The 15,388-nt window shown below is 38.7% G+C and overlaps 1 protein-coding gene across 1 annotated transcript in view; it reads right to left on the reverse strand.

Annotated features, from left to right (window-relative positions):
- Positions 1-371: 371 nt before the first annotated feature.
- The window catches only part of LOC131054833 (CDT1-like protein a, chloroplastic), a 28,584-nt gene continuing 13,567 nt past the window's right edge, over positions 372-15,388 (reverse strand). Inside the window, exons 3-7 of the mRNA XM_057989447.2 lie at positions 4,149-4,398; positions 3,659-4,042; positions 1,072-1,273; positions 893-983; positions 372-798 (exon numbers count right to left, since the gene is read on the reverse strand). Coding sequence (XP_057845430.2) covers positions 708-798; positions 893-983; positions 1,072-1,273; positions 3,659-4,042; positions 4,149-4,398 — 1,018 coding nt within the window. The 3' untranslated portion in view covers positions 372-707. The remainder of the gene's footprint in view (positions 799-892; positions 984-1,071; positions 1,274-3,658; positions 4,043-4,148; positions 4,399-15,388) is intronic.

Genomic DNA, 15,388 nt, shown 5'->3' on the forward strand with positions numbered 1-15,388 from the left:
ATGGATAGGTGTAAGTAAAATATTGAGACCTACCTTAATAGGCAAGGTTATTGTACCTAGCGATTATCTACCAACATTATCAAAACCACAAATAGATAGAGAATAAGGTTGAATAATATAAGTATCCACAATGATTTTACACTTACAGCTCGCCATCTGAACAAATTCAATCATATTTGATGTTAAACTGTCAGTTGCAAAAACTTATTCGTGCGTTTGAGCAAAAACTCCTTTCAGAGATAATACAATATCTGAAAAGGCCACTGATATTGTTACTTTTTTTCCACATATATAGTATTTCACAATAAAGTTATCTGAATACGTCAACACATATTATCTGTTCTTCATATTTGTATCAATAGCTATAAGTTGTGCCATTTACAAATTATATTAGGATGATGGTGTGCTTTTCCCTTGTGCTCAAATTATCAAACAAATTGAATTCATAATGAAATACAGCCATTTGGGTTTATTTTACTTCTACTTTCTTTTAACTGGAACTGATCTTAATGTTTGTTAAAAACCCTGGTAACTGTCCTATTGATTACAAATAAAGAATTTTGTTAAATTCTTTTAAAAAATATTTTGGATGTATTTTTTGAATTTAGAGCAGCAGATCCAGAAGTAGCTGGAAAAACCAAAAATGAATGTTCCAATAGAGCCATGTTTTTATTTTGATTTACTTAAAATTACAGAAAGGCTATATTTTATCCAGGGGCCTTTCCAGCTTGATTTTTGTTATTCGTAGACAGCACAAGTTTTGAAAGAGTAGTCCGCAAATCTATGTTACTTTTTATGCTGCAGACAATCAAAAAGGTTGTATCAAAACACCATCCACATATGCAAGTAACACCACAAAAAATTCTCTAATTCTTTTCACATTAAAGCTTACCTATAAATAAAATCACCACTAGTGGCTGTCCTTCCAGAAATCCATTCAGGAACTAATTCTCGAAGGAGCAGCAGCTGCTCCTCAACTTCACCTAGAAGGATTTTAAAAGCATGAAATGAGACAGTGCGCATTAGATTCTTTGCAACATAAGGTCAAAATTTAAGTAAAAGTCTACTCACTTCTATCAGTAACATCACAATGATTTGATATTATTTTGTGAATAAGTTCTTCCTGTGTGAGGACTGAGCGCTTGCTTGAATGAAATATATCACATATCATGTTAAAGAGTTTGGGCAAGCATGCAAGCATCTGCTGCTGATGACTCTTAGCAGCTGATCCACCCAACCTACCATCTAGATTTTTTACTTCTCTCTCATGGACCTGCTAATATATGAGCTTTAATTGTTATCATGAAACAGGATCCGAAACAAAAAGTGTATGCAACTGATCAGAAGTTAAGCACAGCCAAAACAGACTTCAGCAGAACAGCTAAATCTGTAATAACTCAAATATGACCACAAGTAATGTCTTTCAAGTTCATAAAATTAATGTTTACAGAACAACATATATAGAACTGATAGAATTGGAGCAAAGTTGGTAGCCACTAGCAAGCACAAAATGAATATAAATCATGTCAACAAACACATAAAAGGTATAATCTTACCTCATGCACCAATTTTGGGGGAAAGTGTGAAGAATTTGTCACTCTGATTGATTCAATACATCAAGCCCCAAAGAACTAGTGTTACGAAACTTGGACTTGGCAAGCTAATTATGGACTCGGACCCAGAATCAGTGCAGACTCAGCAAATTGAAAAACCCAAGAAATCCAGAATTTTTTAAGGATTTAAAACTTGTTTCATGCACCCTTTAATAAATAAACCATAAAGACACAATAACCTCATCAAATAGAAGCTACTTTGATCACATATACAAGTATACATCGATCAAAATTCATCAAATAACTAAAAATGCAAAATTTAGCTGAAGGTTTTTAACACATTTAAATATATCATTTATAAATGTTGTCAAATATATACAAAACTCATGGAATATGAAAACCATGGCATCAAAACAAATATCAGAACTAAAATTATAAGTTTATGGCTCAAAGGAGGTTGCATTACTCATCCCAACATCACGACAAGTCATGCGTTGGCGTCTAAGATAGATCCTGGATGATGATGTAGCCATGATATTAGCTTATGTCTTGATGACTGGTGTGTATATTCAAGTGAGGAATTTATTATTATTATTTTTGAACCCTTCACGACTGCATGTTTTGTTGATAAGCTCATTAACAAAGAAGAGTGGTTAAATAAAAAGATAAATGGTTATCTATGCAAGATAAATAGATGGGATTCTTCTATGAGTTGTCTATGCAACGTATGATTGATAAATTTTGCATTATGAAAATGACATTTCTCACCAACTATGACTTAACTTGTATTTAGCAGTACAAGGACTGTAGCATGCCAACTTTGCCTATGGTGGTCCTTGTATACTGAACAAGTAGTCCAATGTATGAAACAAGATAATCCTTGATTGTGCCTTTCACTGTGAATATGCAGAGATTTGCAGCAAAGGATATGTATTTTGTAGATTTTTATGATCATGATTCACCATTGGCCTATTACTTGCTTAGACTTGTAGTTTGATGGGGAAGCAACACCAAAATAGAGTTGAGGGGTAGCACCCCTTTGGGGGAAGCGCCCCTAGCAGGGTAGAGGAGCAATGCCCCTCACAAGGGTTTTGGGGTAGCCCGTAGCGCACACAAAGCCCAAATGAAGACCTTCAAAACCACACAGACCTTCATAGCGCACACCATTTTCATATTTTTTTAAAATCCTAGATGGGCATGTCATCAACCAAACAAGCATTGAAATTTTGTAAGTAAAAAACAAATAAAAATGGCCAGGTCTTAGGCTTTAGACTCACTAAGACTAAGCAACTGCGTCTCCCAGACTCGATGAGGGTGCCTCACCTCAGACTTGCCAAGTCTTGGTGAGTCTAGGTGAGTCTTGTTTCTATGCTCTGAACACAACCCATGGGTACTCACACTTCCATTCTGAGGTTGCTTTGAAGCATCAGATGCTCTATCAACATCTACCTTGCAAGGATCAATGTTACTTTCCTTGAGGATGGTTGCAATCAACAAATTGATTCATAAACTCCAGAGGAAGTCTTCGTTTGCACTCCACCCTTGCACACTCCCAAGAAATGTAGATTTGATGCAAATGATCATACTCCTCATCAAATAAAAGCAACTCAGTTCTTGCTCTCCAACATTCACACCAAACTTCCAATGTCCAGAAAAAAAGTAACATTGATCCATGCGAGGTAGATGTTGATAGGGCATCTGATGCTTCAAAGCAACCTGAGAATAGAAGTGTCAGTATCTAAGGGTTGTGTTCGGAGAGGCTTGATGTAATGAACCATTCAGAGTTCTCAAAACGGAGAGACCTTTTACTGATGGAAATCTTACTGCAAATATTCAGTGGGATCTTAATTGCAGGAGTATTGTGATTACAGAAGACAGAATAAAATGTTTTGAAGGGAGAGGAATCAGGGGCAATCCCTGGTGTTGTAGGGGAAAATCAATCTTTATATATGGTCTAATTTGTATTCTCAAACACTGACTGTTTTGCAGGGTTTATTTGCTTCAGCAGCATTCTTGGTGACATACACCTTACAAGGAGTCTCAGATTGATCAGAAGGAATGCTTTCTGTGGCATTGGTAAACTACAAGATTAAGGAACAATCTACCTTGCTAGGTTTCTTCAAGTCATTGCTGATTTCAGAAACTTCAGTTTGATGAAATTTGGCTGCAAAGCTACTCTTAAATCCTGCAGGAAAATGAGAATTAGCAGAGCGGGTAACAGCGGCATTAAACCCATCTGGTTTTCCTGCTTTGGGGATGTCAGAAGGCTTCAAATTTTGGTCTTGATCAAGAATACATGATAAGTTGAGAGATGATTGTTCTGTAAGGATTCTCTTTGAAAAATGTAACTGGAAGCTTTTGGGAAAAAGAGAAGACATGTTAGAAGAAGCTACATCCTCCTCATGCACTGGAGGAGGATTAGTAGCAGGAGTCAGCTGACATTTTTTATTGAAAGGTTCTGGCAACATTCCTTCTGGAACATCATCACCCTGCATTAAATCAAGACTACAAATCATAACCTGGTTAAAGTAAAAATGGTTTTAAGAATTTTGACAAAACTAAGAAGAAATACCCAAATTCCATTATTATCCTCACCTCAGGATGTGATTGCACAAATTCTACCAGGCGTGTATGAAATGTCTTCCGCAAATTTGATGTATTTACTTTAGAGGCAAATCCAAAAACCTGTCTCTCTTTGACACTATTTAATGCATCACGCAAGAGAGAGATTTTTAGGTCAGCTTTCATGCAGAGAGTTTTCTCATCATGAACCAGAATCTTCTCAAGCAACAGCCCTTCTGGCAAAATAAATTTCATCTGTGCCACATGTGCATGCATAAACTGCCTAAAACAGAGAAGTAAGTTAGTTAAAGTTGAGTCATTAACAATGAGCTCAGGTAAAAAAAAACCTAGTTCTCATAGTACAAAGCTACTTTTTACTATTGTGATACTTGTTATAAATCCATTAAAGAGAATTTGTGGTGACATGATTTTCAACACGATCCATAAATCAGCCATTTCACTCAGATCAATGTTTTGACTTCTTAAACCATTTGCAACCTAAGGAGATTGTGGCGGGTTGATAAAACATACCTAAGTTGTTTTCATCTTTAAAAATGCAAAAAACACTAAAAAGTTGATAATTTACTTATCCATAACCATATATTTGCAAGTCATCAATAAACATTCAAATAATGCAAAAAATTGCACTGATTACTTTTTATAAAGTTAGAACATTATTTGCATCTAACTTAAGTAACACATACAAGAATACTAAGAACAATAAGACAGGGTTGCAAACCTACCAAGGTGAGATTTATACTTGATAATTTGTTACAATACATATACACAAGCTAGATTGGCAAGAATGAGCAATTACACTGAATAATTTTTATTTAGTATTATAAATCTAAAAAATGCATATAATCTATTACTAATTGAGGAAGTTTGTGGTTGGTTTCTTTGTGGTTGGTTTCTCAACTTAAAATTTTAATTTCAAATGTCCTCATTTTCTTTTTTCAACTCCTATAACAATGATGGGAAAGGAGACTTGTGCACCCAGAGCCAGTGGTTTGTTTGCAAAATCCACTGGATAGAAAAAGTCAACTGCAACAATACACTTTCTGTCCCAAATAATTACCATTGGCATGCACTGATTAATCATACAATAACAAAGAAATTCCTAATCCTCATATGCAAATGAACCATGAAGTTGTTTGAATTTTATGCCATATTTTTCTATGTGCATAAAATTAGAGACAAATGAAGCAACAGAGTAATACACAAAAGAATGAAATTTGCAAAAAAGAAAACAACACCAAATTCAAAATAATAAAAATAGAGATTAAACTGGAAAGAATAACTGTTTGTCATGGATTTAAAAATGCAAGGATGATTGGAGGCACCTTCAATCAATTGCCAATCCATTGGACTAAATGATAGCACTCTTTCTTCTCACAACACCCACAGATTGCCCTCTGTCATGCTCTCTAACAACTGCCTCTGAAAGCAGCTTTTCAAACGTCTCTCAAATTTCAACTATGCCTTCAGCCTAAAATAAAAATGGATACCAATTTCCCTTTTTCTCTCCTCTTTCCCAACTCTCAAGAGGGTAAAAAATTGAAATCTGAAATACAAATATATTATATTAAGAAATATTGATGTGCTTATTACAGAGGTTCATCTCCTTATAATTAATGTGAGAGATGTAATTAACAATAACTTAATAACTAACCTTTATAATATAATAGCAAATAGGTTGTCTTTATTACAAAAGGTAAATCTTATATTGCAAATTTCTTACAACCCCTCTTAAGGCATATAGTACTTATTGAAAGTGAAAAGAAACTAGAAGAGAATAAAAACAACTCCACATATTCTTCAAAAGCTTCTCTTTGAAATGAGTTCTTGGATAAGTAGAACTCCATCAACTCATCTCATAACGCTCATACGGTGTAGCTCCTAGGCTAAATTCCCCAATTCTTATGTTCCATCTCCTTGAAACTCCCAAATTATTGGACAACCATCCATGTTGAGCTACGTCCACAATGCTCTTCATGACCCTCATAAGGGTATAATGTCCAAGATACACAAACTCTTTAACTATTTGGGCAGCCATCCATATTGGGCTTTATCTACACTAGATCCCTTCTTATCTTCAATGTGCAGGCTTCTCAATATATTTATTCTTCATCAATGGATTTTTCACAGCTGTCAACAACACTGAAGTTTCAACGATGGCTACTTTTCTCTCTTGAACATCATTGATTCTATATTTCTAGGTTGTATAACCTATTTACTTGCATTAATAACAATCCGTCTTCTCTTTGATTTTATCTAATCTCCAATCACTGTTTTTTGAACATAAAACATGCTCAAGTTGAGAATCGTTTTTTGTTACTCCTTTAGTTGTACCCTTTTCTTTTTGGCTAAGAGGATTGAAGTCACATCTCCAAAGTTTGACAAGGCACCTGATTCAGAGTAAATGGCATTGGAATATTTAGAAGGCATACTATTTAACAAAATGGTTTTCACATCCTTGTCATTTATTGTAGCATGCACTTCTACTTGTTGTCTAATCAGAGATCTCAGATAGCTTATGTGGCTAGCCATCATGACTCACCATCTTAAATTTGAATAACCGAAGCTTTATAGCAAAGTTTACATTAACCATTTTTGCTCCAAATAGTTTATTCAATTTTTCCCAAAATTCCTTGGATGATTTTCCTAGATCTGTATGATGTAACTTGGAATCGGAGAGAGAAATACAAATAATGGCTTTGGCTTATGATCTCTGCTCTACCACTCCAATAACTTATTTGCATTTGTAAGTAGTTTTTTAGTCACATTTACTACTTTTGGTCCCTCTCCAATAGTTTCTTATTCACATTTGCAAACCTAATATTATTGGCCGGTCCACAAAAAGACGATAGACTACAGATTCAAATGTAAACACAAAATTACAAATAATGCCAACAAGGTTGAATAAACTCAATATTTCTTACTATTATTGAGATTTCAGATACATTACAAATTGTTACAACAACAAATAATACAATAACTGCAATAAAAATAGAACATGGCTCCATAGCCGCAACAACAGACTAAGAATACAATACTAAAACTCGCAACAACTTCAATATAGTGCAAACTCAATATCACTATGATACTGTCCCACAAGGACAAAGCGGTTTTGTTCTTCGATCCTTGAAACCAAAGGGTTGTCGTTTGACATCCAATAGATCCATGGGTTTTCATCCTCAAAGTTGCACTCTTGAACACTAGGGCTCAAAAGAAGTTTTGGTTAGCTTTTTGTGTGTATAATGTTGAATGATGTTTGCCCTCTCCGGTAAACGGTTAAATGCAGAAAGTAAATGCACAAAACATAATGGAAATACATTAAATAACCAGTCTCTGTATTAATTCAACAGTCCATGTACATCAAGTGCTTATAACATTACATTTGACACGACTATCATGATCCACTTCGAAGGAAAGGTACGCAATATATAATACCCGAAGGGGTGCGACCAACCGTCGCGTCCAATTGCCCTTCGGGACGACTAACTAACTGACCGCCGTAACTCATTATTACCGACGACAACATAAACATAATATGACAACATAACATAATGATTATTCCCGGCAACATCATCCCCCCAAGAAAAGAAGTCGACTCCGGACGACTTAATACAAAATAAAGATGAATGGCAGGAACTACTGACGCCAGTGGAGCCCGGAACTTATACACTTGCTGCGTCCTCGCCGGAAAACCCTTGTCTGCTACCATCTGATGCTCAAGTGTGGATTTCACCATTAGTGCTCCCTTTGACATCAAAGTCCTCCTGTGCCTAAACCAAACTTGTTTGCAAAACACGCTTTTCAGTCTCAGCCTCCACCAACTGCTACTCAAATGATACTGTCTCCCTAGCCAATTTGTCCTCGATAGCCACCCGCGCTGCCCTCCCAGCATCCAACTACTGGGTACGCTGAGCTACGTCTCACGCTAGTACTGCCTCCAACCTGGTGGTCAGCTCCTCCCAAGCCCTCTCTGCATCCACCAAGGCAACCTCATGTCCAGCTGAGACATACTCCAAGTTCCTCAAAGCGTACCATCCATGCCTGGAGGTGGCCACAACCCGCTGGCACAAAGGCTAGGAGACACCTCAAATCCTCCATCACACTCCCCAAAGGCTAAAAACTGAACTGAATAACTCCCTAGTGTCATACAACTGCGCGGACCTGCAACGCCTTCCCTCAAACTCTATTTGTTCCTAACCTCCAAATCCGTCTCCCTCTACGGCTTATGGCTTCCCCGCCAATGCTTAGTTGCAGGCTTCTTTCTCACAGTACGGACAACCACAACACTTCCCGTGGTATTCTGTAGCTCAAAAATAAACTAGGGGTCTGCGGGCAACGCCCCCAGCGGGGTCAAGGGGCAGCGCCCCCGCGGGGTCGAGGGGCAGCGCCCCTCACGGGGTCTGGGGCAGCACCCAAGCGGGGTTGAAGGGCAGCGCCCCTCACGGGGTCCAGGGGCAACGAGTGCTTATAACATTACATAATGGAAATACAGAAAGTAAATGCACAAAACATAATGGAAATACATTAAATAACCAATCTCTGTATTAATTCAACAGTCCATGTACATCAAGTGCTTATAACATTACATTTGACACTACTATCATGATCCACTTCGAAGGAAAGGTACGCAATATTTAATACCCGAAGGGGTGTGACCAACCGTCGCGTCCAATTGCCCTTCGGGACGACTAACTGACTGACCGCCTGTTGTGACCATTTCACACATCGCCCCATTTAAAATGGGGACCCCCTCTTTTTGCTCGTTTTTGCTCGCCTTTCGCTCTGCTTTTTAGGGTTTTGGTAGTCTGTCAGTTGTCTGGATTTAGGGTCAAGCCTTAGGGTTCCCGTTACTGTCTTTTCAGGCCAGAGTCCAGTCAGTCTTGAGAGCTTTTTAAGCTTCCTTTTGTAGGATGCAATTTTGAATGGAATGAATTCGCCAGAATGGTCTATTTTCAATTGGATTTTTGAGTGCAGAGTCTTAATTTGTCTAAGTGTTGATGATGAAAATGTGAATTTTATTCAATTGAGTAATTTTGACCTAAATTTTGAGTTTTTTTATTTCTGATCCTGGGCATGGGGAATGATTTGTTTTTGCCTTGTGAAGTGATTAAACTTGTGAAATCATGATATTTTGGCCTGTAGGAGCAAAATCGCTCCTGTCCCTCAGTGAAGGACCGGAGCTCGTTTTCAAAAATCTTACTATCTCTGCAGGATCAAGATGATTTTTCGAATGGAAGTAGTAGAGAAAGGCGTGATCTTTCCGTTGAATATAAATTGAAGAATTTCACGAACACAAAAATGCCTCAGGAAGCAAAATCGCTCCTGTCCCTCAGTGAAGGACCGAAGCTTAAAATCAAACATCACCTCGTCCTTGCAGGATTTTAACAACTTGACGATTTGGAGAGATCCAAGGGAGTGCATTTTGCCAGATGAATATAATTTGAAGGCACAAACATGAAGAAAAGTGGACCAAATATGCAAAATCGCTCCTGTCCCTCAGTCAGGGACTAGGGCGAAATCCATTGTAGCTCCTGTCCCTCTCCCAGGGACCAGAGCGAAATTCTTCATAAGGCATGTTTTAAACAAAGATCAAGCAAGTTTTATGTTTGAAGGCAAGAAAGGAGGTGAATTGAACCCGTTGAAGACAAATTGAAGATTACCAAACATCTACAAGGGACCCAAATGCCCAAGTTCGCTCCTGTCCCTCAGTCAGGGACCAGAGCGATTTTTACCTTAGACAAATTTCTTGCCAAGTAAGAGCAAATTCCAAGGCATGGATGAGTGAAACGGAGCACTACAAGACCATTGAAGATAATTTTTGAAGTTAGTAAAGTGAGATGCAGCCTACAAGAGCAAGATCGCTCCTGTCCCTCAGTCAGGGACCAGGGCGATATGATGGTTATATTGCCTTTCCTCCAAGTTCAAGACACTCCAAGACGAAGTACAAGGTGGTGAGGACGTTTTAAGGCATCTCAATGAAGAACGAAGTATCCAAAGTCGCCAATGTTGAAGGAATTACACCAAGACACCCAGTTCGCTCTTGTTCCTCAGGCAAGGACCAGAGCGAAATTTTCATAAAGGCCTAGATTTTGAAAGTTTAACAAGTATTAAGCAACCAAGAAGGATCAAAGGACTTCATTTTACACGATGAAAGTAATGGCAAGTTGTTAAAAGCAAGCATGAGCCCAGGACATTGAAGTTCGCTCCTGTCCCTCAGTCAGGGACCAGAGCGATATTTACCATATTGGCCAAATCTCTCAAAAATCACGTTAAGTCAAGGTTGTGCGAGGTGGTAAAAGGTCTAAGGTGTCTTAAGAAGATGATATACAAAGGTTTCAAACGTCAAATGACTATCAATTGAGCCAAGGAAGCTATATCGCTCCTGTCCTTCAGGCAAGGACCAGGGCGATTCTCACAAGATCCTTCATTTTCCTTCAAAAGCATGTCAAAACAAGGTCGCACAAGATCAATATCGTCGTTTGGAAGGCAATGAACAAGAAGTTAAAGGTTAAGTACGAAGAATGTTGACTAGAACATGGAGATCGCTCCTGTCCCTCACCAAGGGACCAGGGCGATATTTGCTAAAACACTTGTTATCCTTCGAAGATCATGTCAAAACAAAGTTGCAAAGGGTTTAAAACGTCGTTTGAAAGGTAATGAACGAGGAGTTAAAATCAAGAACGAAGAATTTCAAGTAAGAACGTAGGGTTCGCTCCTGTCCCTCATCAAGGGACCAGGGCGATATCACATCTAAAGGACATTCATTTTCAAAGTCAAGTCACTCAAGTTCGAAATCCCTTGCAAAAGCGCCAGTTTCAACGTAAGGATGGAGATTTTAAACGTCCAAAGCACGAGAATCAAGACCAAGTTGATAGATCGCTCCTGTCCCTCAGTCAGGGACCAGGGCGATGAGGTTTGTATTTTTCATCTTCAAATTTTGGCGCCAAAGCAAACATTTTTTTTGAATTTATTTTAAATGCTAAATTCGATAAATTTAAAAATTCAATTAAATTAGCATTTAAAATTTGCGCTAAATATTAATTAATTATTTTTTGCCTTGTAAAAAAATCGAATTTGTTAAAAAACGATGGCAATTAATTAATTAATTAATTATTAATTAATAAAAAATCAAATGGAGCGCTTGGATTATAAGGTCGGCCTTTGTTATTTATTTAAAATCATCTTAAATTGCCTAATTTTATACAAGTCGGCCTCAAGGTAATTGTGGTATGAGCGCCTATAAAGGGAGGTGAAAGATTGCATTTTTACGTCATCGTTTAATCATCTTTACATGCGATTGGAGGAGGACAAGGGAGAGGTGCGAATTGTATTCAAGGTGGTGCGAATTTTATTTCAAGCAAGGAGGTGCGAAGTATTATCCAAGGAGGTGCGAACTTGAAGTTTGAATTAAGGCGAACTTGCCAAAGACCACATCAAAGACATCTCCAAGGGTGGCGAAATTAATAAGAAAGACGTTCACTTGAAGATCACGTGGAAAAGACTATCTAATGTTAATTTTTCCTAGGCGAATTCCTCTATTTTGCATTCTAGAGTTAGCTCTCTAGTGAGGTATGGCGATATGGTTTTATTGTTTTAATTTTTAGCGTTAATCGTCATAGCCTAGATTTTGAATTTTGAAGTTTTGAATTCCCCTAGCTCAATCGTTTTTTAGGAAATGATAACTCAAAGACTTATCATGATGTTTCCTAAAATTTAATCTAATCTAGTTATGCATTGCAAAATCTAGTTTCTCATTATGAAATGTTGTGTAGGTATGGCGACCCCGAAGGCGGGAGCATCCACCAGTTGTCCAGCTCTCATGAAGGAAGATCAAAAGACCGAAGAAGTGGAGACCAAGATCGTGTCTAAATGGAGCAACATTGGAGATACTAACTTGGGCAACTTCAGCACGAAAAAGTTTTGAGATGTCCCTTACATTGGCAAGCCATCACCTGTCGCCTGGAGGATAATTGAAAGTGGCATCATTAAGGCGGCCGGCTTCCCTCCAACAGTACAGTGTCATGAGTTGATGATCGAGTGTGCTCGTCATTATGATCCTCAATCCAAAACGATCGTGTCCAAGGAAGGAAACACTTTGGCGTATCTTTCAGAGGAAGCTATAAGTGAGGCTTTCCATCTTCCAGAGCACAGAGACATGATATACAAGAGCATAGAAGGAGCCAGGTCAATGTACGAGGATGATCCAGATGCCTGTCTAAGCATAATTAACAAGAGCTGGTTACTCAAGAGCCGTCCTCGCCTGAGCAAGATCCCGAACACACCGCACAGGATTGATTTCCAGGAGGAGTGCAGAGATTTGATCACAATGCTCAACCAAGTTACAGGAGCCCCTCACGCCTTCTATTTTGAGAAGTGGATGTTCTACTTCATCCAGGTGATCGTTCAAGGGAAAGGAACAATACATTGGGCTAGAATGATTAGCCACTGCTTGGACGTACAGTTGAGGAGACTAAAGGCTACCAAGTCCTTCCACATGAGTTCATACGTCATATATGCTTTGATTAGGAGCTTTGAGTACGCAGGACTACCTCACAGAGGAGTGATTGGAAGAGGACCCGGCGAGGTCAGAGTTTGTGATTCCTATGTTCACTTGCATCATCCGCCAGGAAGCAACTACAAATTAGTTAATGATACCTTCACGATGAACATCACAAGGACATTGCAAGGTGGGATTCACAACAGATTATCTCAGGATGCACAGGAACTAGTAAAGAGGTACGGTGCTTGGTTTATCCAATTTCCGAAGTTTACTTATATCAAAGTTCATGGATGTCCTTCACCTCCATACATGTTGCCGAGATATCCGACAGACAGAATAGTGTTACTTGAGGTAACAAGACAGTTGGCAGCTTATGCGAAGGCATTCAGACACAGACATGGAAATGGAGTTCCGGTACCTATCATTTTGGGCAATTCAGTTGAGGTATGTCCTAATGCTTTAGCTATGGATGACGCAGAGAAGGAGTTAGCCTTGTATTCTTTTTCATCCTTTGCTTTGAGAGAAAGCTTTGATCCACATGGATATTTAGAAGAGACAGTCGGTAGGAAGTTTAAGCATGAGTACCAGATTGAAGATTTTATGATGAATCTCTTGGATGATCTTGAAGTAAAAAGAAAGATGCATTCTAGATTGCCTTTGGATTTCATCAGAAAATGCAAGATTTACAGAGTGGCCGACCAAGCTCAGGACAGTGGCAAATATCTCCAGTCATCCTATGATCGAGAAAGCAAATCAATAAGGTTAGATTGGAATGAGCCTGAGGTTGTGGATTTAGATGCTTTGATGGCTCTAGTCTTGTCTTGTACTCGCAGATGGGTTGACGTACAGCATCAGAAGTTGAGAGAGCAAGGCATAACTATGACTTTCACTTTGGAAGAGAAACCAGCCGAGGGTGGAGCTAGTATAAGCGAAGGTAATCCTAATCCCAGAAATGCAAATGAAGGCAACTTTCGAAGTGCAAGTGAAGGCGATCTCCATCCAAGAGGCTCGAAGAGGAAAGAAAGACCTGGAAAGAGAGAACCAAGAAGAAACAAGAGGCCAGCCGAGATCGTTCATCCGGTACTTCTTCTAGACCAGAGAAGAGGACACTTCAAGTGGAAGAATCCATGGAGTCGATGGTTCAGAATGATAAAGAAGGACAGGTACCTCAAGGGTCACCAAGTGGATCTCTCCAAGATTATGAATTACATGAAGACAAGAATAATGACGAAGTAACATCTCCTCACAGAGAAGAAGAAATAGTGCATAAGGAAATATAGGTCAAAGAGACAAGATCAGCCATCCCAGATTGGTTGAAGGAAAGATTAACCAAGGTGATCGTGATAGAGGACGAAGATAATATAATTGATTTAGAGAGCCTTTTTGGACGTTCACACGAAGTAACAAAGAAGAGAAAGGCTACCAAGATGTCCAAGATGATAAGAGATGAGACTGGATCCAGAAAACTGCAGATAGCTACACCGGCAGTAGACAAATATGAAGGTGAGATCCTAGCAGAGGAATATGATATACAGACTTTTGAGCTAGGACCATCCACAGCTGAGCAGACACTAGATGATGCCACCAATTCATTTGAGGCATTGAAAGACAAGCTTAGAGAAGAAATGGAGAAGAATAGAAAGCTTGAGAGAGAGGTCGGTGCATGGAGGACATATTTCAATCATCTCAAAGAACCTTTGGGACGTCAGGATCCAGCTAGATCACCTATACAGGCACTTCCCCTTCAATCAATTAATGAGGCAGAAAGATTCAGGAATATGGTCCAGCGTACGAGTACTTGGATGGATAAATCTCATACAATTGCCGTAGAATTTGTAACAAGGATGATGAAGATTATTCATCAAGCTATCCAGGTTCTTGAGATAATCCACAATTTGATGATAACAGTAGCCGCATTTGCTCATACTAAAGATGTTATCATTCCTGTCTTGAAAGTAATTAGACACACATCAAGGAAGGTCTTAGCGCAGGAAAAGATCATGGATGGAGGACCTCACAGTTTGCTTCAGTGGTCAACCTTACTCCATATGAAGAGTGTTTTCTTTGAGGACATCAGTACTAGATGTAGTCAAGTTGAGGAGATGATCAATCCGATCCAGGACAGAGTATTTGAGATACTTCGTACCATTCTTGGCAGAAGGATCGAGGTCGAGACAGATGTGGATATGCAGGAATTAGAGGATAGAATCAAGGTCATCTTTTGCAAGGACACTAATATCACAGACGAGCAATATGATCAGATGTTTGCCACCATGCTCCTGATTGAAAGAACAAAGGAACTTGAATCTACTTGGGACGCAGCTCTTCTAGATGCATTCGATCAGGTCATCCACTTGGAAGAAAGTATGAAGAATCTTCCCGAGATTCCAATTGCTGAGATTGAAGGAATCGTATCAAGATTCATTGCATATGCTAAAAAGGAGCATTGGAAAGGGAATAAGATTCTAGATGAGAGGTTGTTATAGATGACATGGCACCTTAATTGCCATTGGTCTATGTCTCCTAGATTTTCGTGCCAAATTTATAATTGGCTATGCATTTAATGTTGTGCAATAAAAGGAGGCTATTTGTAACAAACCCTAATTAGGGTTTAGGTGTCATGAGCTTGACCGTTGATCTGCTTTCAATCTGGACCATTCATTGTAATTGAGGATGCTATTTATACCCTCATTTTCATTTCATTTGTAATAGAGATAGTTAAGAGATTAGAGAGAGAGTTTGATGTATTAGAGAG

This window comes from Cryptomeria japonica, chromosome 6, assembly GCF_030272615.1.
Source record: "Cryptomeria japonica chromosome 6, Sugi_1.0, whole genome shotgun sequence".
NCBI lineage: Eukaryota > Viridiplantae > Streptophyta > Pinopsida > Cupressales > Cupressaceae > Cryptomeria > Cryptomeria japonica.